The 26,638-nt window shown below is 43.4% G+C and overlaps 1 protein-coding gene across 2 annotated transcripts in view; it reads left to right on the forward strand.

Moving 5' to 3' along the window:
• Positions 1–26,638, forward strand: part of mpp2b (MAGUK p55 scaffold protein 2b) — a 526,590-nt gene that overhangs the window by 496,758 nt on the left and 3,194 nt on the right. For both annotated transcript variants that reach the window (XM_048614628.1, XM_048614629.1), the window contains 4 exons: positions 1,312–1,380; positions 19,426–19,587; positions 21,754–21,956; positions 23,308–23,436. In XM_048614628.1, coding sequence (XP_048470585.1) covers positions 1,312–1,380; positions 19,426–19,587; positions 21,754–21,956; positions 23,308–23,436 — 563 coding nt within the window. The remainder of the gene's footprint in view (positions 1–1,311; positions 1,381–19,425; positions 19,588–21,753; positions 21,957–23,307; positions 23,437–26,638) is intronic.

Consider the following 26,638-nt stretch of genomic DNA (forward strand, 5'->3'; position numbering starts at 1 on the left):
GCAATGGTTCATAATTGTTTACCTATAGCTAGAATCTAATTACTTTTAATAAATATTAATTCTAATTAAACAAAATCCCTATAGTGCGGATAGAGGCCATTCAGCATAAACCCTCCAAAGGTCATCCCACCAGATCCCTGGTAACCTATATTTACCATGGCTAATGCACTTAGCCTACACCTCCCTAGACACTATGGGACAATTTAGCATGGCCAGTCCACCTAACCTGCACTTTTTTGGACTGCGGGAGGAAACCCACACAGATACAGGAGGAACATGCAAACTTCACACAGACAGTCACTTGAGGCTGAAATCGAACTCAAGTCTCTGTTGCCGTGAGGCAACAGTACCAGCCATTATGCCACCGTGACGTCTGGCAAAAACGATACAGTTACCATCGTCCTATCATAGGGCTGCTGTCATTCGAGAGACACCTGGCAGTAATTTAACATGAGGTTCACCAGGCCACAAGCAAGGGGAAAATTTGAGAAGAGTCCTTCATGGTAACCTCAGTGTGGGAATCAAACTCACACAATTGGTATCACATTACAGCACAAACTGCTCTTCCCACTGAGGTATAACAGCATTCTGCTACAGAGGTTTGATCAGCCTCTGGACAATGGGTTCATACCAGTCTTCAACTGAACAAACCCTTTGCTCCAGGGCACACTACATTTTGGGACCTCCTGCCCCATGTACCTAGGCATCTGCAGTTTGAGAATCTACCTGTCCATTCACATGAGGACCTATGACTGAAAGTAATGACCACGAGTAGCTGTCATCCTTGAATCAAGGGTCAATTGATGATGCTAATAATATAAAATATAAAGTAATAACTAATTTCGTGGAAGTCATAAATTGCTCATTTATTTTGTGAACTCATAATGGCAAGTGGCATAAGCTCACTATCATTTCTTTCAGCAATCTCTGACCCAGAATGTATTCAGGGAGTTCTTTTTTCATTCATTCATGAAATGTGAGTGCCTTTAGTTGGGCCATATTTATTGCCCATCCCTAATTCCCCAGGCAGTTAAGAGTCAACCACATTGCTGTGGGTCTGGAGTCACATGTAGTAAGGATGGCAGTTGTTTCCCCTAAAGGACATTCTGTTCCTATTTTGTTAAAGACATACAGTAATTTAATTTGAGTATGGTAACGAGCATGCTAATTTCACTGCCATTACTCAAAACTCTAATCCTCTTACGCACACATACATGCGGAAAAAATGTCATGGGTGTGCAGATTTTGATCATCTGAAGCATTGTGTGTCCATTACAACCGTGAATGTCTAATATTTAATTTTATCAACAGGTGCACTTTGTGGGAGCATGGGCGGAAAAAGAAAGAAGAAAATGATGTATCTCACCACCAAAAATGCAGGTAATTGACACATTAGTTCCATTAAGGGTTACACTTCAGCATAGTGTCTTCTCTCACTACAAGTTATGTCCAATCAACTACATAGTTCAAGTTTTCTTAATACTTATATCACTAATAAGATCTTTTCACATTGAATGTAGTCAGATGTTTGTCAAGCAATTATTAAGGTTGTCATCTGTCTAAACTTCTTGCCAATGTAATAATTATTTTCACACTAGAAAACTACATAAAATTAATAACCCACCAGGATGCGAAGGAAAAGAGCAACTAATTCCTAGTATTCTGAATGATATCATGTGTTAAAGAAAGATTTATGTTTAAACAATTATTTTTCAAACTTCAAGACATTGTAATTGTAACAAAGTATGTACATTTTGTACATTTTACTGTCACAATGTAAAGGTAAGAAATGTGCCAAATAATGTGAACCACAGATGGTTCAGGAGATGATTTGAAAGAATAAATGTTTGCCAGGACACACTGGGGTTAACTCCATCACCCTGTTGAGAAATGGGACAGTGATGCCTTGAGAAGGCAGACAGGGCTTTGGTTAAGATGTTTTATTTTAAGGATAAACCCTCTGACTCACCTTGTACTGCAATGATGAGTTAGTTTGGATTATGTTTAGTTATAGGCAAATTAGAGATAAAGTAATATATTAAACAGGTTTGGACGCAAGCCATGTGCTCTCTGATAATTTGTTGCTTCCTTTTATTTTTGTTTTTGACTTTGCCCACCATTTTTCTCTTCATTGCTGTTGAATTCTTCTAAGGAAGTAATTCTGTGAGTGCTGCACACTCTCTACCATTTCCCTCAGTGACTGTTCTCGAGCATCGGCAACATGGTCGATTAGGTCCACATTTCAATCACGTCTGATCTAATCTGTCTATTGGACATGGAGAAGTGGTCAATGGGAACTGGATGATTGCTGGTCCCATCTGTAATTCTCAGGCAGTGAGGCGAATTGTAGTGAGGTTAATTGTAGTGCTCCCAACAGTTTTGTAAATTGCCATTAGCAGACTCAACACAGATCAGTGAATGAACTTAGGATCTTTATGAACTGTACTTTTCATCTACTTTGTAAGTGGATTTGTTCAGCACAACTCATTTAGATTGTATGTTAAATTTTTGGTTTGTGAGGGGAGTCGGGGGTCATAGGGCATAACATAGAAATAAAGTCACAATCAGTTCAACTATGATCATATTGAACGATGAAAAAGGATCAAACAACTGAAAGGCCTACTACTGTCATTTCTTAGGATCTCATGATCTACAAATGAATGATTGCAATCATACAACTATGGAACCACTGAACTATCAGAAGTGTCATCTTTAGGATGAGAGGCTTAACTTAGAAGGAAACCCTTAACTGAGGTGCCATTCTGCTTTCTCAGGTGGATATTAAATATCCTAATACACTAATTTGAAGAATAGCAGAGTAGTTAACCTCCCCATATCCCAGTAAATATTTATCCCCTAATGCTACCCCTGGCCCACCCATGACCATGTCAGTATACTCAAAGCATGTTATCTGCTATTGAATATATTCCTGTCTGTGGGAGTTTGCCATGCATTAATTGGCAGTTGTTTTTCCTATATTTCAATGACTACACCTCAGAAACACCTAATTGCTTATAAAGAACTTTTGAACTTTTATGAGGTCATGAAAAGCACGAGATAAATGCACATCTTTTGTCACGCAAAAACTTGTGGTTGTTAAAATGAGAAAATGCTTTTTATGCATAGCTTGTTCAACTAAGTGAAAACAACCAGTACTGTATGAATCAGTGTAATGTTCTGACAAGGATAGTAGGAACTGCAGATGCTGGAGAATCTGAGATAACAAGGTGTAGAGCTAGATGAACACAGCAGGCCAAGCAGCATCAGAGGAGCAGAAAGGCTGACGTTTCGGACGGAGACCCTTCTTCAGAAATGGGGGAGGGGAAGGGGGTTCTGAAATAAATAGGGAGAGAGGGGGAGGCAGATAGAAGATGAATAGAGGAGAAGATAGGTGGAGAGGAGACAGACCGGTCAAAGAGGCGGGCATGGAGCCAGTAAAGATGAGTGTAGGTGGGGAGTTAGGGAGGAGATAGGTCCGTCCAGGGAGGATGGACAGGTCAAGGGGGCGGGATGAGGTTAGTAGGTAGGAGATGGGGGTGAGGCTGGAGGTGGGAGGAGGGGATAGGTGGGAGGAAGGACTGGTTAGGGAGGCGGGGACGAGCTGGGCAGGTTTTGGGATACAGTAGGGGGAGGGGAGATTTTGAAGCATGTGAGGTCCACATTGATACCATTGGGCTGCAGGGTTCCCAAGCGGAATATGAGTTGCTGTTCCTGCAACCTTCGGGTAGCATCGTTGTGACACTGCAGGAGGCCCAGGATGGACATGTCGTCTGCGGAATGGGAGGGGGAGTTGAAATGGTTCACGACTGGGAGGTGCAGTTGTTTCGTGCGAACCAAGCATACGTGTTCTGCAAAGCGGTCCCCAAGCCTCCGCTTGGTTTCCCCGATGTAGAGGAGGCCACAACGGGAACAGCGGATGCAGTATACCACATTAGCAGATGTGCAGGTGAACATCTGCCTGATGTGGAAAGTCTTCTTGGGGCCTGGGATGGGGGTGAGGGGGGAGGTGTAGGGGCAGGTTAGCACTTCCTGCGGTTGCAGGGAAAAGTGCCAGATGAGGTGGGGCTGGAGGGGTGTGTGGAGCGGACAAGGGAGTCACGGAGAGAGTGGTCCCTCCGGAAGGCAGATAAGGGTGGGGAGGGAAAAATGTCTTTGGTGGTGGGGTTGGATTGCAGATGGCGGAAGTGTCAGGGGATGATGCGTTGGATCCAGAGGTTGGTGGGGTGGTACGTGAGGACGAGGGGGATTCTGTTTTGGTTGTTATTGCAGGGAGGGGGTGTGAGGGCTGAGTTGTGGGAAATGTGGGAGACACGGTGGAAGGCGTTCTCGACCACTGATGGGGGGAAGTTGCGGTCCTTGAAAAACGAGGACATCTGAGATGTACGGGAGTGGAATGCCTCATCCTGAGAGCAGATGCAGCGGAGGCGAAGGAATTGGGAATAGGGGATGGCATTTTTGCAGGACGCTGGGTGAGAGGAGGTGTTTTCTAGGTAGCTGTGGGAGTCGGTGGGCTTGAAATGGATATCGGTTTCTAGGTGGTTGCCGGAGATGGAGACAGAGAGGTCCAGGAAGGAGAGAGAGGTATTCGAGATGGTCCAGGTGAACTTAAGGTTGGGGTGGAAGGTGTTGACCTGAACTCACAATTCTACTCAGCTTTATTGGACACAAAAAACTGTAAGTGCAGTAAACTTACTGGTGCCTACCACCCAAAACAGGCTTCCTCCACTTCCCAAAACCCCAACCCTACCCAGGACCTTCCCCACAATGTGCCCGCCGCCATCGGCCATGTGGCCACTGTTGGAGCAACCACGGATGACGTCACATCCTCCGCCGCCGGGTACACCACTTCCGGGACAGCGAACGCCATCGACACCGCTGCTGATGCCACCACCTCCATTTCCGAGGCCGACACCGTAGACACTGAGGACACGCCTACCGTCACCGCTGCTGCCGCCTCCTACCCCGCTCTGCCCACCGCCGACGCAAATCCGCCCACCACCAACGCCGATGCAACTCTGCGCACCGCCAACACTGACACAACTTCGCCCACCACCGCCAACGCAACTCCGCACACAGCCAGCGCCGACGTCGCTCCGCCCACCGCCTCCACAGCCAGCAGCTCCAGAGGAGACAGTAGCACCCAGCCCTGCCGAGTCTTCACCATCCCCCCAGACCTCCCCCTTATTGAGGACGAACGGTCACAGGGTTGTAGTCATGGGTGACTTCAACTTTCCAAATATTGATTGGAAACTGTTTAGTTGTAATAGTTTAGAAGGTGCGGATTTTGTCCAGTGCGTTCAAGAAGGATTCCTGACACAGTATGTGGATAGACCAACACGAGGAGAGGCTACTTTAGATTTGGTGCTTGGCAATGAACCGGGCCAAGTGTTAGATCTGTTGGTAGGAGAGCATTTTGGTGGTAGTGATCATAACTCTGTTACTTTTGCAATAGTCATGGAAAAGGATAGGTATATACAGCAGGGTAAGGTTTATAATTGGGGGAAGGGTAATTGTAATTCTGTTAGGCGAGAACTGGGTAACATAAAATCGGAACAGATGCTGTCAGGGAAGAACACTATAGAAATGTGGAGATTGTTTAAGGAATGCATACTGCGTGTGCTCGATATGTTTGTCCCTAGCAGGCAGGGAAGAAGCTGTTGAGTGAGGGAGCCTTGGTTCTCAAGACAGATCAAACAACTAGTTAAGAGGAAGAAGGATGCTTATATAAGGTTTAGGAAACAAGGATTGGAAAAGGCTGTAGAGGGATACAAGTTAGACGGGAAGGAGCTGAAGAAAGGGCTTAGGAGTGCTATAAGGGGGCATGAGAAAACCTTGGCAGATAGGATCAAGGAAAACTCTAAGGCTTTTTACACATATGTGAGGAATAAGAGAACGATCAGAGAAAGAGTCGGGCTGATCAAGGATTGTAAAGGAAATTTGTGCACGGAGCCTAAAGAGATAGGAGAGGTCCTTAATGAATACTTTTCTTCAGTATTCACAACTGAGAGGGACCTAGTTGTAGAGGCAGACAGTGTGAAACAGGCTGGTAGGCTAGAGGAGGTGGATGTTAGGAAGGAAGATGTTCTAGGAATTTTGAGGAACTTGAAGATAGATAAGTCCCCCGGGCCTGATGAGATTTATCCAATGATTCTATGGGAAGCGAGGGAAGAGATCGCAGGGCCTTTGGCGATGATCTTTTCGTCCTCACTGTCCACGGGTATAGTGCCGGAAGATTGGAGAGTGGCAAACGTCATTCCCTTATTCAAAAAAGGGAATAGGGATAACCCCGGAAATTACAGGCCAGTTAGTCTTACTTCAGTGGTGGGCAAATTATTGGAAAGGGCTCTGAGAGATAGGATTTATGATCACTTGGATAGGCACAGTTTGATTCGTGCTAGTCAGCATGGATTTGTGAGGGATAGATCATGCCTCACAAACCTTATTGAATTCTTTGAAGAGGTGACCAAACACGTGGATGAAGGTAGAGCAGTGGATGCGGTATACATGGATTTAAGTAAGGCGTTTGATAATGTTCCCCATGGTAGGCTCATGCAGAAAGTAAGGAGGCATGGGATAGGGGGAAATGTGGCAGATTGGATTCAGAATTGGCTGACCCTTTGAAGACAAAGGGTCGTAGTGGACGGAAAATATTCAACATGGTGCTCAGTTACGAGTGGTGTACCACAAGGATCTGTTCTGGGTCCTCTTCTATTTGTGATTTTTGTAAATGATTTGGATGTAGGAGTGGAAGGGTAGATTGGTAAGTTTGCAGATGATATGAAGGTGGGTCGAGTTGTGGATAATGCAGAGGGCTGTTCTAGGTTACAATGGGACATTGATAGGATGCAGAGTTGGGCTGAGAAGTGGCTGATGGAGTTTAACCCTGAAAAGTGTAAGGTGATTCATTTTGGAAGGACAAATTTGAAAGCAGAATACAGGGTTAACGGAAAGATTCTTGGCAGTGTGGAGGAGCAGAGGGATCTTGGGGTTCATGTCCACAGTTCCCTGAAAGCTGCCACCCAGGTGGATAGAGTTGTTAAGAAGACATATGGTGTGTTAGCTTTCATTAATAGAGGGATTGAGTTCAAGAGCCGTGAAGTTATGCTCCAGTTATGCAAAAACCTAGTTCAGCCACATCTGGAGTATTGTGTTCAGTTCTGGTCGCCTCATTACAGGAAAGATGTGGAAGCGTTGGAAATAGTGCAGAGGAGATTTACCAGGATGTTGCCTGGAATGGAGGGAAGGCCTTATGATGAAAGGTTGAGAGAGCTGGGGCTTTTCTCTTTAGAACGACGAAGGATGTCAAGTGACTTGATAGAGGTGTACAAAATGATCAGAGGTATAGATAAAGTGGACAGCCAGAGACTTTTTCCGAGGGTGGAGGTAGCTATTACGAGGGGGCATAGTTTTAAAATGAGGGGAGGTAGATATAGGGGAGACGCCAGAGGTTGGTTCTTTACTCAGAGAGTGGTAGGGGCATGGAATGCATTGCTGGAGAGGGTAGTGGAATCGGCCTCATTAGGGGCATTTAATATAGGCATATGGATGATAGTATAAGGTAGGGGTGGAGGTTAGATAGACCTTAGGTTTAGGGTAAAAGTTTGGCACAACATCATGGGCCGAAGGGCCTGTACTGTGCTGCGCTGTTCTATGTTCTATGTTCTATGTTAGACTGTCTTCCTGACAATCTGAGATCCGTAGTTTTCTTTCAAACTGGAGGGTCTTTAATCTCTTGTATTTCGTTAATGGAGGACATTGCTGATTTATGGTCCATCAGGTTTATTTGAAAACACAAGCCTTCGGAGCCTCAGTTCTTCTTCAGGTGTTAGTGAGAGAGGTAGTATCAGATGCAGAATTTATAATTAAAAGATCAAAGGGTCACACCTTTGATGAGGATGTACTGAACAAACCCAAGATGCTGTTAAATCTTTGATCAGTTAGAAGGTTTTAATTGATTAATATGTATATGTAAATCCCCAAATTCCTTTCAAGTCATGGTCTTTAGAGAACTAAGGGTTTTATTAGTGGCAAGAAGAGGTGACATTTTAGGTCAGATAATACACACGCACTCTTTCTGTCTCTCTCTCTCTCTCTCTCACACACACACACACACACACACACACACACACACACTCTCTCTTTCACACACACACACTCTCTCTCTCACACACACTCTCTTTCACACACACATACGCACACACACTCTCTCAGTCTCTCTCTCTCTCTCACACACACACTCTATCTCTCTCTCTCACTCTCACTGTCTCTCTCACTCCCTCTCTCTCTCACACACACACAGACACATTCTCTCACACACACACACACATAGACACACACGCACACACTCAGTCTCTCTCAGCCTCTCTTTCACACACTCTCTCACTCTCACTCTCTCTCTCTCACTCTGACACACACTCTCTCTCTTTCACAGAAACATAAACACACATGCACACACTCTGTCTCTCTCAGCTCCTCTCTCATACACTCTCTCTCACTCAGTCTCTCTCTCTCTCTCTATCTCTCTCTCACACACACACACACAACACACACACCCATACACACTCTCTCTGTCTCTCACTGTCTCTCACACACACACACACATACACAATCTCTCTCTGTCTCTACCTCTCACACCCACATGCACACGCACGTACACGCACATACACACACACACACACACACACACACACACTCCATAGGGTGTGTTTGTATTTGCAGATACATTTTACTTTGTTCAAAACGCACACAATTTATAGACAGTCAGTCAATGTGGCGTTTTATAAATTCCTACTTTAGAAATAAAACCAGTCTGACTTCAAAGTAAAACACAAACAGATTCTAAACATGGCTTCACACCTAACATGCATTGTCTGACCAAATTGTCATCTCTTCTTTTACACTGATAAAACCTTTAGTCCTCTCAGGACTGTGACTTGAAAGGTATTCAGGGATTTCCACATACTATTAATCAATTAAAACCTTCTAACTGATTAAAGATTTAACAGCATCTAAGGTTTGTTTAGTACACCCTCATCAATGGTGTGATGCTTTGATCTTTTCATTATAAATTCTGTGTCTGATACTACCTCTCTCACTAATACCTGAAGAAAGAGTGAGGCTGCAAAAGCTTGTGTTTTCAAATAAACCTGTTTGACTATAACCTGGCGTCATATGATTTCGGACCTTGTCCACGTCAGTCTAACACCAACACTTCTACATCATTGGTGATTTATGTCCATTCTTTACAGCTGTGATCGCAGTCCTTGCTATTGCAGCCAATATTTTATTTTGCTGTATCTTCGATCTTGACATGTTGTTTGCCTCTTCTTATTGACATCATCTATGGACATGTATGAACCATATGTATGCACCATAGTGATCACAACTCCCTGACCTTTACCATAGTCATGGAGAGGGATAGAAGCAGACGGTATGGGAAAGTATTTAATTGGGGGAGGGGGAATTACAATGCTGTTAGGCAAGAACTACGGAGCACCAACTGGGATCAGATGTTCTCGGGGAAATGCACGACAGAAATGTGGAGGTTGTTTAGGGAGCACTTGCTGAGAGTGCTGGATAGGTTTGTCCCACTGAGGCAAGGAAGGGATGGTAAGGTGAAGGAACCTTGGATGACAAGACATGTGGAACACCTAGTTAAGAGGAAGAAGGAAGCTTACTTAAGGTTGAGGAAGCAAGGATCGGACAGGGCTCTAGAGATCTACAAGGTAGCCAGGAAGGAACTGAAGAATGGACTTAGGAGAACTAGAAGGGGGTATGAGAAAATGTTAGTGGGTAGTGGTTAGTGGGTAGGATCAAGGAAAAACCCATGCTTATGTGAGGAACAAGAGGATGGTCAGAGTGAGGGTAGGGCCAATCAGGGATAGTGGGGGGAACTTGGGCGTGGAGTCAGAGGAGATGAGGGAGGTCCTTAATGAATACTTTGCTTCAGTATTCACCAGTGAGAGGAACGTTGACGTTTATGAGGACAGCATGAAACAGGCAGATATGCTCGAACAGGCTGATGTTAGGAAGAAGGATGTGCTAGAAATTTTGAAAAACATGAGGATAGATAAGTCCCCTGGGCCAGACAGGATATACCCAAGGTTACTACAGGAAGTGAGGGAAGAGATTGCTGCCCCTTTTGTGATGATCTTTGCATCCTCACTGTCCACTGGAGTAGTACCAGATGACTGGAGGGTAGCAAATGTCATTCCCTTGTTCAAGAAAGGGAATAGGGATAATTCTGGAAATTACACACTAGTCAGTCTTACTTCTGTGGTGGGCAAATTATTGGAGAGAATTCTGAGAGATAGTGTTTATGATTATTTAGAAAAGAACAGTTTGATTAGAAATAGTCAGCATGGCTTTGTGAGGGGCAGGTCATGCCTCACAAGCCTTATTGAATACTTTAAGGATGTGACAAAACACATCGATGAAGGTAGAACAGTGGAAGTGGTGTATATGGATTTTAGCAAGGCATTTGATAAGGTTCCACATGGTAGGCTCATTCAGAAAGTAAGGAGGCATGGGATTCAGGGAAATTTGGCTGTCTGGGTACAAAACTGGCTGTCAATAGAAGACAGAGTGTGATTGCAGATGGAAAGTATTCAGCCTGGAGCTCGGTGACCAGTGGTGTTCCGCAGGGATCTGTTCTGGGATCTCTGCTCTTTGTGATCTTCATTATTGACTTGAATGAGGAAGTGGAAGGGTAGGTTGGTAAGTTTGTGATGACACGAAGGTTGGTGGAGTTGTGGACAGCATGGAGGGCTGTTGTAGGTTGCAATGGGACGTTGACACGATGCAGAGCTGGGCAAAGAAGTGGCAGATGGAATTCAACCCAGAAAAGTATGAAGTGATTCATTTTAGAAGGTTGAATTTGAATGCAGAATACAGGGTTAATGGCAGGATTCTCAGCAGTGTGGAGGAACAGAGGGATCTTGGGGTCCACATCCATAGATCCCTCAAAGTTGCTACCCAAGTTGATAGGGTTGTAAAGAAGGCATATGGTGTGTTGGCTTTCATTGGCAGGGGAATTGAGTTTAAGAGCCGTGAGGTTATGCTGCAGTTCTATAAAACTCTGGTTAGACCACACTTGGAATATTGTGTTCAGTTCTGGTTGCCTCATTATAGGAAAGATGGTGGTGGCTTTAGAGAGGGTGCAGAGGAAATTTACCAGGATGCTGCCTGGACTGGAGGGCAGGTCTTATGAGGAAGGGTTGAGGGAGCTAGGGCTTTTTTCATTGGAGCGAAAAAGGATGAGAGGTGACTTAATAGAGGTGTGCAAGATGATGAGAGGCATAGATAGAGTGGATCGTCAGAGACTTTTTCCCAGGGCGGAAATGAATGTTATGAGGGGGCATAATTTTAAGGTGATTGGAGGAAGGTATAGGGGAGATGTCAGAGGTAGGTTCTTTACACAGAGAGTGGTGGGCGTGTGGAATGCGCTGCCGGCAGTGGTAGTGGAGTCAGATACTTTAGAGGCTTTTAAGCAACTCTTGGATAGGCACATGGAGGATAGTAAAATGTAGGGTATGCAGGGTAGAAAGATCTTAGTAGGATGATAGGTCGGCACAACATTCTTGACTTTGTGTCAGTGTAATTTGATTCTGATTCCTCTCGTAGGTCTGTACTGAAGTATGTGAAATTGTTGCTTCAATTTATAAAATATGTTAGACACTTTTCTTCCATTTCAGTACCAAACCACTAATGTTACCTCTTTTCATCCCTTTGAGACTATGAAGCATTTTTTTCTCACCAACGTAGCCAAACTCAGGAAATTCTGCTTTTTGTTTGATTTCTGCCAAAGAACCTAGCAAAACCTTTTCTTTCAGCAATTTTTCCTTGACTTTTGCTGTTTAACCTCTTCTGTTTTTTGAATAAGATTGATGTTAATATAACTTCTTCTCCTCCAGAGTAAAAATTCTTTGTTGTGATGTACATTGTGGTCTTTAAATAATGTTGGAGGGTGAGAATCATTTTATTTTTAGAATCATTTTATTCAAGCAATGCAAGGATTCACCTCAGGTATTAACAGAAACAAAACACTAAAATATACAAAACATGGATTTTCTTTATATTATAGCATCCTGTTATCCATATTTCAATTTCACTTCATAGCTAACAAATAAAACAGATATCTCTCTGTGTTATAATTTAATATATTAAGATCTCCTTCATCCAACCAGAGTATAAATAATCAATCTTGCACTTGATGTTGCTGTCTCTTCCCTATTAGTGTTTGTTCTTTCACTGTTTCTTCCCAAGCCAATCTTAGAATGTTTTTATTAAACTGTCTCCTGTTTATATGGATGCCTATGGACATTAAACTGCATGAGGTTCACTCCATTGCAAAGCTGAATCCTGCCTCTAATTCTATTATGCCTAAGGTATCATTTAAGCCTTAGAATCAAACATCTATATTTTCCCACCAACAGATATAATGGTTTTCTAGTATTTGGCAAGTCCAGTATTTTGCAAAATTGTTTGTATGGACTAAACTTTCACATTAAGTGTAATGTGAACAGTCATTGTCAACCAAGGCTTTCCATATGACAGTATTTTGATTCTTCTTCTGTGTCTAACTTGAGATGTTAAATAGCATTAATATCTTGCTGTGAAAATATTTGATTTGGGGTCCTGAATTTGACTTTGAAAATTTTTGGGTTTATCTTCTACTGGAAGCTGTTCTAGATCATTTGTGTGTTGGTGTTCATCAGTCCTTTGCTTTCAGTAGCTGTGCCCTACTTTGGCGCATTTTCTGAAGCTGATCTACTTTCTTACACTTAAATTGTTTGGTTTTAAAGCTGGGTGTTATTCATGCTTTTGAGGTTTCTTCGCTCTACTTTGTTAGGAAGCATTTTTGATGTCTTAATGTCTGCCCCTAACACAATGTTGGCTTATCTGGTGTCTTTTCAGGTTTTATACTTTCAGAAATCAATACATTCTGTGAATCTTCTATGCCAAGTTTGATTATGTCCTCCTCGTCTTGATCTGTTTTGTATCTGGACCTCTGCTTCACTCGTCATCTGAATGGTTTTCTCTAGTGTTAGGTCTTCTTTGCACTTTAATGAATATGACAAAGATTCATCAGTAATACCAACAACAAACTCTCTTATGAATTCTGACCTTAAGTTATCAAAGGGGAAGGGGAATAGGTCTGGGTGGGATGCTCTTCAGAGCGTTAGTGTGGACTTGATGGGCTGAATGGCCTGTTTCCACACTGTAGGGATTCTATGGTTTCTATTCGATGGATTCTATTCTATGATCCATTCTCTAGGCTGCAGAGATCATTAGTAAGTAAACTAAAATTAGTAAAGTTATGGAGTCATCTGAATGTTCCAGTCTTTTATTAAATCTTGCCCTTTCAATATTTTGATTAGTTCTGAAGTTGAAATAAGGTGATAAGGTATAGAAGAAGAATTAGGCCATTCAGCTATTGACTATGCTCCACCATTTGATGATGGCTGATATATTTCTCAACCCCATTCTCCTGCTTGTCTTCATAACCCTTGATCCCTGCACTAATCAAGAACCTATCTGTCTCTATCTTAAAGACACTCAATGACTTGGGTTCCACAGCTTTCTGCAGCAATAAGTTCCACAGTTTCACTACACTCTAAGTGAAGAAATTCCTCCTCATCTCAGTTCTAAAGGGCCACCCCTTCACTCTGAGGCTGTGCCTTTGGGCCTTAGTCTGTCATTGTGGCATTGGAGGTGGTCCCACTTCCCACAAACTAAGGGGGTTGCCATGGGCACCCACATGGGTCCGAGCTATGCCTACCTTTTCGTAGGATACGTGGAACAGTCCCTTTGCTGCTGTTACACTCGCACTATCCCCAACCTCTTCTTCCACTATATCGATGACTGTATCGGTGCTGCCTCATGCTCCCACGAGGAGCTTGAACAGTTCATCAACTTTACTAACACCTTTCATCCTAACCTCAAGTTCACCTGGACCATCTCCGATACCTCCCTGTCCTTCCTGGATCTCTCCGTCTCCAACTCTGGTGACCGCCTCAACACCAACATCTATTTCAAGCCCACCGACTCCTACAGCTACCTGGACTACACCTTCTCTCACCCACCTTCCTGCAAGAATGCGATCCACTACTCACAATTCCTCCACCTCCACCGCATTTGCTCCCAAGATGGAGCATTCCACTCCGGACTTCCTGGATGTCCTCCTATTTTAAGGATCGCAACCTCCCCCCTCTGGTGATCATAAATGCCCTCAACCACATCTCTTGCATTTCCTGCACTTCTGCCCTCACATCCCCAACTCCCCAACAAAATTAAAGACAGAATCCCCTTGGACCTCACATACCACCCCACAAACCTCCAAATCCAGTGCATCATTCTCCGCCACTTCCACTACCTACAATCCGACCCTGTTACCAAAGAGATATTTCCCTCCCCACCCCTATCTGCCTTTGATTGGGACGGCTCACTCCATGACTCCCTCGTCCACTCCACACTCCCCACTAACCCCACCACCCCCGGCACCTTTCCCTGCAACTGCAGGAAGTGCTACACCCTGCCCCTACACCTCCTCTCTCACCTCCATCCAAGGAACCAAAGCAAATCTTTCATATCCAACAGGGGTTCACTTGTACATCCACCAACTTGGTCTACTGTATCCGTCGCTCCTGATGTAGCCTTCTCTACATCGGTGAAATCAAGCACAGACTCAGAGACCATTTCGTGGAGCATCTGCACTCTGTTTGCGACAAATGACAACACCTTCCAGTCACCAACTATTTTAACTCCCCCTCCCACTCCCTGGGTGACATGTCAATCTTGGGCCTCCTCCAATACCACAATGACACCACCTGCAAACTGGAGGAACAAAACCTCATTTTCCACCTCGTGAGCCTACAGCCCGATGGCCTAAACATGGAATTCACCGGTTTTAAAATTTCCCCACCTCCGGCCTCATCCCATGTCCAAACATCCCTCTCATCCCCACTTCCTTGACCTGACACAACCTGTCCATCTTCTTCCCCACCTACCCGCCCTACCATTCCCATAGACCAATCCCCACTACTCCCTACCTACATCCAATCTATCACCACCCCTTCTACCTTTTCCCAGCCCCACCCATCCTCCCTCCTGCCTCCTTGACCTGACACAACTTGTCCATCTTCTCTCCCACCTATCTGCCCCACCCATCCCACTCACCAAATCCCTACCACTCTCTACCTGTTCACACCAGTACCTTGCCTCTCACACCACAGGGTCTTATCTTCTTTAGCAGACTCCTGTGTGGGACTTGTCAAAGGCCTTCTGGAAATCCAAATATATCATATCTACTGGCCAAGCAGCATCAGAGGAGCAGGAAGGCTGACGTTTCGGGTCTAGACCCTTCTTTTTCTGAAGAAGGGTCTAGGCCCGAAACATCAGCCTTCCTGGTCCTTTGATGCTGCTTGGCCTGCTGTGTTCATCCAGCTCTACACCTTGTTATCTCAGATTTTCCAGCACCTGCAGTTCCTACTATCTCATATCTACTGGCTCTTCTTTGTCTAACTTGCTTGTTAACTCCTCAAAGAAATTTAACAGATTTGTCAGGCATGACGTCCCCTTGGCAAAGCTATGTTGACCCAGCCCTATCTCAGTGCACTTCCAAGTACTCCACAAGATCATTCCTAATAATGGACTCTAAAATCCTAAGGTCAAGCTAACCAGCCTTTTGTTTCCTGTCTTCTGACTCCCTCCCTTCTCAAACCGGCGTGTTACATTAGCCATTTTACAATCATTTGGGACTCTCCCTGACTCTAGTGATTCCTGAAAGATCACCACCTTTCAACTTCCCCAGCACCTTCTCCTTAGTGACGGCCACTGCACTCACCTCTGCCCCTTGACTCTCTTGAAGTTCTGGTATGCTATTGGTGTCTTCCACCATGAAGAATGGTGCAAAGTACCTATTCAATTCCTCTACCATTTTTTTGTTCCCTATTACTACTTCTGCAGCTTCATTTTCCAGCATTCTAATGTCCACTCTTGCCTCTCTCTTACCCTTTTTATACCTAATTAAAACTCTTGATATCTTTTTTGATATTACTGGGTAGCTTATCCTCATATTTCATCTTCCTGTCTTTTTACTTCTTTAGTTGTCTCATTCTGAATTTTGAAGGCTTCCCAACCTGTGGCTTCCTACTAATCTTCATTGCAATGTACGCTTTTTTTTTTGCCTTTCTGCTGTCCCTGACTTCCCTTGTCAGCCATGATTGCCTCGTCCTTCCCTTCGCATGTTTCTTCTTCGTTAGGATGAATTTCTGCTGTGCCTCCCAAATTACCCTCAGAAACCCCACTCATCGCTGCTCCACTGTCTGCCCTGCTAGACTCCTCTTGCAATCAACTCTGGCTGGCTCCTCCCTCATGACTTTGTAGTTACCTTTACAAAACTGCTCTGTCTGATTCCAACTTCTCCCTCTCCAACTACAGGGTTAATACTATCATATTATAGTCACTGACCCCTAAGGGCTCCTTCACCTTAAGATCCCTAACCATGTCTGCCTCATTACACATCACCAAACTCAGAATTTCTTATTCCATAATTGGCTCTACCACAAACTGTCCCAAATAAAACCATCCCACAAAAACTCCACAAATTGCTTTTCTTAGAATCTACTACCAACCTGATGCTCCCAGTCCACCTCCATACTAAAGATCCCCATGATTTTTATAAAAGTGCCTTTCTCACATGTCTTTTCTATCTCCTGATTTATTTTATTCCCCACGTCATGATTACTGCCAGGGGGTATGTACTCCCATCAGGGTCTTTTTTCCCTTTTGTGGCTCCTCAACTCCAGGCACGCAGATTTCTTGCCTTTCAAATCTATATCACTTCTTGCTCTTGATTTAATTTCACTGATAATTTTCAAATAATTGTCAAAGGCTTTCAATGCTTCTTCAAATTTGTCTGATGTTTCACTTATCCTTTGGTGAGTAAAGATATCATCAACTATATTCCCAGTCTCATGTAGAAGTGTAATTACTTGTTTGACTTCAATAAAACTATGGGTTTCAGAGCTATTCACTATTGTAAGAATTGTTTTCTCCAATTTTATATCTGTTTGACCCAGTTCTTAAATTAAATCTTTCTGACCATATTATTTCTATGCCCATAGCTTCTTAAGATAAGGCATTTTACTTTCTTTAGAGATTATTAATCTTCAGTAATGGTGATTCTTCTGCACATTGCCACTAGACTGAAAGGTTTTTCTGTACCCTTGCATTGTGATGGAGGTTTCCCCATGCTTTGGAGCCTCCCTCTGACTCCTTGTTTCCTGAAGAAAATTTTGTTGGGCCAGTATTGCACATGTCTTCAAACTTCCAATGTCTGTCTGCTTTGTCTGTCTTTGTTAGCACTTGGCCCATTGTTCCCATGCCATACAAGTTTTCTCTCATAGTATTCTTAGGTTTATCTTTACAGCCCTGCCTCGGGGTGTCTACGGGTTATGGCAGTGGCACCTGATCAGTACAACAACTGCTGTTTCAAGTTTCTCCCCTTACAGCCTGAATTATTGTGCATTTTAAGGTTTCTCCTTGTAAATGAGAAATGTTTGGCTTTAACTGACAAAATCCCTGATTTCTGATCAGTTCAATGCCTCTTCTTGGACTTGGAATCATTTCTGCAGACCACCACCTTTATATATGGCGTCTCCCTTTGCCCTGGAATTGCAGATTTGAAATGCTTACTGTGTCGTTCACTGAAATATTCTATCGTCTTGAGTATTACCGCAAGTTTTACTGTCATTGGCAATCAGTAGAACCAATTTGACTTGATGTTCTCTGGTCGCCAGCATGCCTTTTTCCCTTTATTTCTTCTTCTTGCAGGTCTGAACTCAAATTTCTGTTAGCTAGCACCATTTAGAAACAATATTAGTCCCTGCTACTTTTTGGCAGGGCCTTCTCTAGTCATCCCACCATTGTCACTATGTTGTGTGCACAGACTCCTTCAAGCCCAAAGTGATCCAGCGTAGCTGAGGACAGCCATCTTTCTGATTTAACTAGAAACGTTGTTGAGTAAAAAACAGAAAATTTATTGCATTATTGCAACCATTTGCAGATTACATGAATATGATCTACATTACTACAGAGACTGTTAGCAACACAGTGACCTCAGATTGTCTCCTACAGGCTCCTTCATTACTCTGAACAAAACTCCGTACAACATCTTAATGTACCGCTGTTACTACACCTAACCAGGTCTTAAATCTTGCAGATCCTTTCAGACCCATAAGCGGCTATTGCTGCATTCTTCTTTGAGTCTGTGGTCTTGTCTGAGGTGCTGCCAAATATCTCACATTCTGTATCTCCCCAATACCATCTCCCTGCATCTCTTTGAGAGATCTCACAGCTTTGCATAAAATGTCATTAGAATGTAAACACTGGTAAAGAAGATATTAGTGCAATTGATATTTTGGTGTGAAGGGTTTTTGTGCACTACTTCAACACTGTTGTTTCAAAAGATTAGTTTCTTCATTGAGATAATAGCTCAATAATAAACCACTTAAAGATGTTTGTTCTCGGTTTTACTGTGCAAATGGTTGGTATAAGAAATCCATTTTTTAAATATCAGACTGCAAAAGCATGTGTTTTAGATGAAGACTCATTCTTGGATTAAACCTGTCTGCATATGAAACTAACCCAGAACTGCGAGCACCTGATTGAAATAATGAGTCAAAGATATGAAAAATGCAATTTAGCATAAGGCTGATGTTCCATATATTAATAAATGCAATAATACCTGAATAGCAACACCTGTTTTAAAAAAAAGTTATTTAACTACTTTTGTCTTAAGCAACAAGTTAATTCTGTCAAAACTTTTATCTGCTCAGAGCACATGGGATAACACCTGAGGTATTTTTCAGATTTCTACAAGACCTGACTATTGAAAGGAAATGGTATTGATTTTATATTGAGCCATTTTTTTGGACCTCTGAATTCCGAAATTGTTTCAAACTTTCCAAGTCATGGATTGCTCTCACAAATCTTTCAGCCTATTTTTATCTCTTACAGTATATATACTCTTTTATTTCTTTCTGTCACTTTTAGTTTCTGTATGCCCCCTCTGGAGTAAACATCATTGCCCATCTGAGAATGTGGGGAGCCTTGTAATTCCCAGATATCTGACAAACACTCTGGATAACCAGACACCAAAAATTATGTAAGAACATTCCTGGTAATTTACCCATAGCTTTTAACTCTATTCCTATAAAGGAGTTCAGAGAAGGTTCCTTTTCCCATTGTTTAAAACTGTGCTTCAACTGCACTAATTCTCTGGTGTTGCTAAAAGATCTCCTGGTGGGAGATTGGGCAGAAGCTGTAGTTGTGAAGACTGAGAGAGCACTTCATCTGCATTCATTGTAACAGCCAACCATCAATCAGTGTATATTCAGATGTACTGTTCTGTTTACTTTCTAGAATTTGATCGTCATGAACTTCTAATCTATGAGGAAGTAGCAAAGATGCCACCATTTCAAAGGAAAACCCTGGTCCTTATAGGAGCACAGGGTGTTGGGAGACGAAGCTTAAAAAACAGACTCATAATGTCTGACCCAATGCGTTTTGGAACGACAATTCCTTGTGAGTAGATTCAGACATTTTGTGCACGTTAACTCTAATTGCTAGTTGTCTGATGATGACCTTTATGGTAATTTAACTATTTGATGATTGAGCCAATATGGCCAAGAGTGAGATGGAAAATGGGCTGGCCAGGATGTGAAATGTGAGAAGTTCCACCTGAGTGAAGAAACAATCAAATTTGGAAGCTCAATCCTTTGGAAAGGTAGACCAAATCCATGTTCCAGAACAACGAATGGGCCATTTATGATAAAGTTGCCTTGTTGTACAATCATTAATTAAACAGTTCATCCATTTCCCAACGTATATTGTACTTCTTAGTTTTGTGTTTTTTTGAACATAATATTTCTACCAGAAAATAAAAGGTCACTGTTGGTTATACTTCCCTGACAGCTTCAGCTCCTAGGTCTTCCATTATATAATACAAAGTCTCAATATTCAACCATCATGCTTTCTACCTTGGAAGATAGAAAATGATAACAGAGGAAGTTTTCCTAATACTTCACACTCTTTCAGAAAGCACAGCTGATCTGAGGGTAGTGTGTGTATGATCATAGAATCCCTACAGTGTGGAAACAGGCCCTTCCCAACAAGTCCACACTGACCCTCAGACCATCCGACCCAGACCCATCCCCCTAGAACCCACCTAATCTACACAATCCCCGAACACTATGGGCAATTTAGCATGGCCAATCCACCTAGCCTGCACATCTTTGGACTGTGGGAGGAAACCAGAACACCCGGACGAAACCCACGCAGACACGGGGAGAATGTGGAAACTCCACACAGACAGTTGCCTGAGGGTGGAATCAAACCCTGGCGCTGTTAGGCAGCAGTGCTAACCACTGAGCCACCGTGCCGCCCCCAATGTAAAGCTAGCACTGGCATAAGGCATTGTATTTTTGATGTTTTACCTTTGTGACGTTGAAATTATGTGGCAACTCTTCCAGTATCAAAATTTTATCAGTTAGGATTCTTTGTAGAATTGATCTATTCCTATCTCAATGCCAGTCACACCTAAACGACACAGTTTCACAAGTCCTGCTGTTTGGAGATATAGGGCTGATAACTGGTTTAATTATATTTTCTGGCACTTGTTTGCAATTTGCATTCAGCCAGCACCCAGTGCAGTGGAGGTAGGCAGCATATTAAGCTGATGCCAATTCCTCATTACCATGGTTTCAGGTGAGAGTACCCTGTGCTGCTAGCTGGCTGCAAACTTAACAGGGGCCCCAGCAGCATGCTGGTTTAGCCTGGAATCTAGATAACCTGCACTTTTTAAAAGCAGATTGTTCTTCTTAAAATGGAATGGCACTAACTGTGGGAAAGCTGCCACTAGCTCACTGTGCAGGAATTAAGTGTAAGCAGAAGTGCCCAAAATGTGAGAGAAGAGGAAACGCCCCCCTGATACTTGCACAAAGTACTGGAGGTCTTTGTACTGGAAATTGTTGGGAAAGAGGATCCACTTTCTGCATGAAGCCTCTGAGAATGAATACAACACCAGGGATGTAACTCTGATTTCACTCCACAGAGGCTGCCAGACATGCTGAGATTTTCTAGCAATTTTTGTTTTTGTTTCTGATTTCTGGCAGCCATAGTTCTTTTTTTTTTGTTCACCTGTTGGGCTAATGCTAGTGTTTTGTGCATTTAAGATGTGATGAGAAGACTGGTTGGGCCATAGCAGGAGCTGGCTGGCTTCCAGGTTTAGAAATATTCCCCCTCCTTGCCCTTTGGATTAAGATTTCCACCTATTTTTTCTCTCTAAGTCCTGCTAATGTGTTGATTGATAATTCAGTTTCCAGTTCTGCTGAAGAGTCTTTCTGCAAATTATTAGCATAATTTTTCTCTTGACAGCTGTTGAGAGACCACTCGTGTACTTTTTAAAACTTCTTTCATGGGATGTGAGCACTGCTGGCTGGACCAGTGTTTATTACCCATCACTCCTCGTCCTTGAGAAGGCAGCAGTGAATTGCCTTCTTGACCTGCTGCATGTCCTGTAGGTAGACCCACAATGCCGTTAGGGAAGGAGTTCAAGGCTTCTTACCCAGCGACTCTGAAGGAATTGTGATGTATCACCAAGTCTTGGAATGGAACTTTGGTTTCTTAATTTGAAGTCTGATCTTTCTCAGTGAAGTGATTGAAGTTTCTTGTTGTATCCCTTCAATATAGTCACCTCACGAAAGCCAAAGGAGGATGAGAATGATGGTCATATTTACGCTTTTGTGTCCCGTTCTGAAATGGAAAATGACATCAAAGGTGGGCGGTACCTGGAGCATGGTGAATATGAAGGAAACCTTTATGGGACAAAGATCGATTCCATCCATGAGGTAGTTGAATGTGGAAAAATATGCATCTTGGATGCAAACCCACAGGTACTGGAAGGCTTGGATATTTGCATTATTGCAACATAATTTTGTTGATATTATCAATTTGAAAATCTATTTACTGTAGAATTGGTCTTCAGGCTGTTTGCCTGAAATGCCCATTAAAAAGTTACAATAAATAATAAATGCATCGTGGCCTTTAATATAAAATCTAAAAAAATCATGTTGTGGATACTTATCATAGCATTGTAAAGCTCACTTGTAAGAATTGAGTCTTTTTATCCTTTAAACTATACAATTTATTTTGAATCTAAGTTTTTAATCTGAAATTATTTGGCTCAAGTGTTAGCAGTTCAATGAAGTTTTGAAACTGTCAGTGTAAAAACAAATTGATTTTTACTTCCAGGTCGGTCATTGCAGTAAACAATCATTAAGTTAGTTGCGCATGAAGGGACTAAGCTGCGCTATAGCGACAAAAAATAGTCTCCACAGCATATTTATCATATTGTGTGCTGACGTCTCTACAGTTTCACGGGCAGCTTCATCATTATCTGTTAATCTGAAAATGCATATTGATTTCTTATTGTGAGATGTTGGCACACTGCTAATTCATTAACCAGTATCAAACTATGAGCTGAATTTTACCCAACTTACAGGGGAAGGCTGTTCAGGGTGGGTTTGCAGCATCATAAAATGGTGAGGAGAGAATTGGGAGTGGTGGCCAGGGCAATGAGCGAAGCCACCACAATGCCATGGAATCAGCAGTGGGGATGATGGAAGTCAGCTTCCATGCCCAGACATTAAGACCTGAATGATTATTTAAATCCTCTTCTTATCTCTTCTGCTACTTTACAAATGGCTAGTGGGCCCTCCACCAATCTTCAGAAGCTGCCTCATAAACCCTGGTGGCCTCCTTACTGGCCGTAGTGTGAAGGGGGTGGCAGAGGTGTTTCTCAGGGGCTTCCTCCTAATCAAACAACCAGTGGCCCCAATGAAAACATACCTTTGTCCCTGCCTGCCCTTACCAACTGCCCATGGCTCCTCACTGAGGTCTGCCTGACTGGCCTCAGTGATGCCTGACCCTACTCACCTTGTGGAAAGACCCATGCCCATTTGTGAGAGCTGCAGTTACAATGGTGGCCACTGTAGGTGGCGGCACTGCTGAAATCAATGATCTGCTCGTACTCTGGCTGACTGCTTTTGGAGGAAGGATCCCAGCCACTCTTCCACTCGCATGAATGAAATTTGTAAAATTTGAAACCGAAAGAAATAGGATCTGATTGCTCATTGCCAAAATTTTAACCCTCCCTTCCATACCCAATGAGGAATGTGGATAGAAGCAGTGCTTAAAATCAGGGCCATGGTACAGAAAGAGAAAAACAATATCCTTGTCTTTTAGGCACTGAAGGTTCTGAGGACATCTGAGTTCATGCCTTATGTGGTATTCATTGAAGCTCCAGATTTGGACACACTACGGGCAATGCACAGGGCAGCTATTGATGCAGGAGTTACAACAAAACAACTAACCGTGAGTTGGAGCATCAGTAAATTTATTTATTTACAGTCAAGATCGCCATAACTCAGTATAATCACAATGATTCTATGATTTGTGAATCAAAAGTTAAGTACACTTTTTAAATTATTTATGTAATGTTGCAATCTCTGTGGATTCCAATGACTTTTAAAAAGGAATTCAAAATTTCTGTTCATAGTTGAAGGATGACACCACAAGACTTCATATTTTTCAACGTTTACTGTAACAAAAGATTGAAAATTCAAGGACTAAACATTAGTCTTTAAAACTTGTGAAAGGGACAAGAATGAGACATCATAGATATAAAGTCACATTTCAAAAGAATCAAGAGTGATCTGAGAAAAGTCTTTCCCACATTGTATTACATCTGACACTTTTTTGCCAACTCTCCTGGCCCAAGTTCTTCTGCAGCCTCCCCACTTCCTCAACACTATCTGTCCCTTCACCTAACTTAGTGTCATTTGCAAACTTAGCAACAATGCCCTCAGTTCCTCAGTTCCTTCATCCAGATTGTTAATACGTAACATGAATAGTTGTGGTCCCAACTCTGACCTCTGCTGAACTCCACAAGTCATTGCCTGCCACCCTGAAAAAGACCCTTTTATCCCCACTGTCTGCCTTCTGCCAATCAGCCAATCCTCTATCCACGCCTGTACTTTGCCCCTAAAACCATGGTGTCTTATCTTATTTAACAACCTCCTGTGCAGCGCCTTGTCAAAGGCCTGCTAGAAATCTGAATAGATCACATCCACTAGATCTCCTTTGTTTAACTTGCATGTTACCTCCTCAAAGAATCTAACAGATTTGCCAGGCATGACAAAGCCTTACTGACTCAACCCTATTTTACCATGCACTTCCAAATACTCTGGCATCTTATTCTTAATGATAGACTCTTAAGTCTTACCCATAACCAAAGACTGGCTAACTGGTCTACAATTTCCTGTCTTCTGCCTCCCTCTCTTCTTCAACAGGGGTGTTACATTAGCCATTTTCTAGTCCTTTGGGATCCTCCCTGACTCCAGCCATTAGTGAAAAATCACCAGCAGTGCCTCCACAATCTCCTCAGCTATCTTCTTCAGAACCCTGGGGTATATTCCATCTGGTCCGGATGATTATTCCACCTTCAGACCTTTTGGCTTGTCTTGCACCTTCTCCTTAGTGATGGCCACTGACACTGCCCTCTACCCCCTGACTCTCTTGAAGTTCTGGTATGCTACTGGTGTCTTCCACCATGAAGACTGATGCAAAGATCCTGTTCAGTTTGTCACCATTTCTTTGTTCCCTACTACTACTTCTCCAGCTTCATTCTCCTGATATCCAATAACCACTCTTGCCTTGTTCTTACAGTTATTGCATCTAAAAAAAACTCTTGGAATCTTTTTTTCATATTACCAGCTAGCTAACCCTCATATTTTATCCTCTCCATTTTTAAAATCATCCTCTGCTGGTTTTTAAAAGCTTCTCACTCATTTTTACTACATTGCATGCTTTATCTTCTGCTTTTATGCTATCCCTAACTTCCCTTGTCAGACATGGTTGCCTTGTACTCCTCCCTGTATGCTTCTTCTTCCTTGGGACGAATTTCTGTTGTGTGTCTCAAATCCATTCCCCCCCTCCCACCCCCGCCGAACTTCCTGCCATTGCTGCTACACCGTCTGCCCTGCTGCACCCCCATTCCAATCAACTCTAGCTCACTCTCATGTCTTTGCAGCTACCTTCACTCAATTGTAATATTGTTCCATTGGATTCCAGCTTCTCCCTCACAAACTGCAAGGTGAATTCTATCATTTATGGTCACTGCCCCCTGGGGGTTCCTTCACCTTAAGATCCCTGATCAAGTCTGACTCGTTACACATCACCAAATTCAGAATTGCCTGTTCCCTAGTGGGCTGTACCACAAGCTGCTCGAATTCCTTTTCTTGAGATCCACTGCCAATGTAAGTTTTCCAGTCCATCTGCATACTATAGTCACCCAGATTGTAATTATTATTGTAATTATGCATTTTCTACATGCTTTTTCTATCTCCTGATTTATTTTCTGCTCACAGCCCAACTACTGCTAGGAGGCCTTTATGTAAACCCAATCAAGACCCTTTTTCTTTTGCAGTTCCTCAACTGTACCCACACAGATTCTACGCGTTCTGGCTCTATACCACTTCTTGCTATCGATTTAATCTCATTTTTTACTAACAAGGCAACCGCACCCCTCTGCCCATCTACTTCTCCTCTTCATAGGACGTGTATCCTTGGATATTTAGTTCCCAGCTCTGATTCCTTGCAGCCACATCTCTGTGAGACCCACAACATCGTACCCACCAATTTCAATCTGTGCTACAAGATCATTTGAGACAACAAGGTGCAGGGCTGGATGAACACAGCAGGCCAAGCAGCATCATAGGAGCAGAGAGGCTGACGTTTCGGGCCTGGACCCTTCATCAGAAAAGGGGGAGGGGAAGGGGGTTTTGAAATAAATAGGGAGAGAGGGGGAGGCGGATAGAAGAGGGATAGAGGAGAGGATAGGTGGAGAGGAAACAAACAGGTCAAAGAGGCGGGGATGGAGCCAGTAAAGGTGAGTGTAGGTGGGAGGAAGAACAGGTTAGGGAGGCAGGGACGAGCTGGACTGGTTTTGGGATGCGGTAGGGGGAGGGGAGATTTTTGAAGCTTGTGAAATCCACATTGATACCATTGGGCTGCAGGGTTCCCAAGCGGAATATGAGTTGCTGTTCCTGCAACCTTTGGGTGGCATCGTTGTGGCACTGCAGGAGGCCCAGGATGGACATGTCATCTGAGGGATGGGAGGGGGAGTTGAAATGGTTCGCGACTGGGAGGTGCAGTTGTTTATTGCGAACCGAGCGTAGGTGTTCTGCAAAGCGGTCCCCGAGCCTCCGCTTGTTTTCCCCAATGTAGAGGAGGCCACAACGGGTACAGCGGATGCAGTATACCACATTGGCAGATGTGCAGGTGAACATCTGCTTGATGTGGAAAGTCTTCTTGGGGCCTGGGATGGGGGTGAGGGAGGAGGTATGGGGGCAGATGTAGCACTTCCTGCTGTTGCAGGGAAAAGTGCCGGGTGTGGTGGGGCTGAAGGGGAGTGTGGAACGGACAAGGGAGTCACGGAGAGAGTGGTCCCTCCAGAAAGCAGATAAGGGTGGGGAGGGAAAGATGTCTTTGGTGGTGGGGTCGGATTGCAGATGGC

The sequence above is a fragment of the Rhincodon typus genome, chromosome 30, assembly GCF_021869965.1.
Source record: "Rhincodon typus isolate 14 chromosome 30, sRhiTyp1.1, whole genome shotgun sequence".
NCBI lineage: Eukaryota > Metazoa > Chordata > Chondrichthyes > Orectolobiformes > Rhincodontidae > Rhincodon > Rhincodon typus.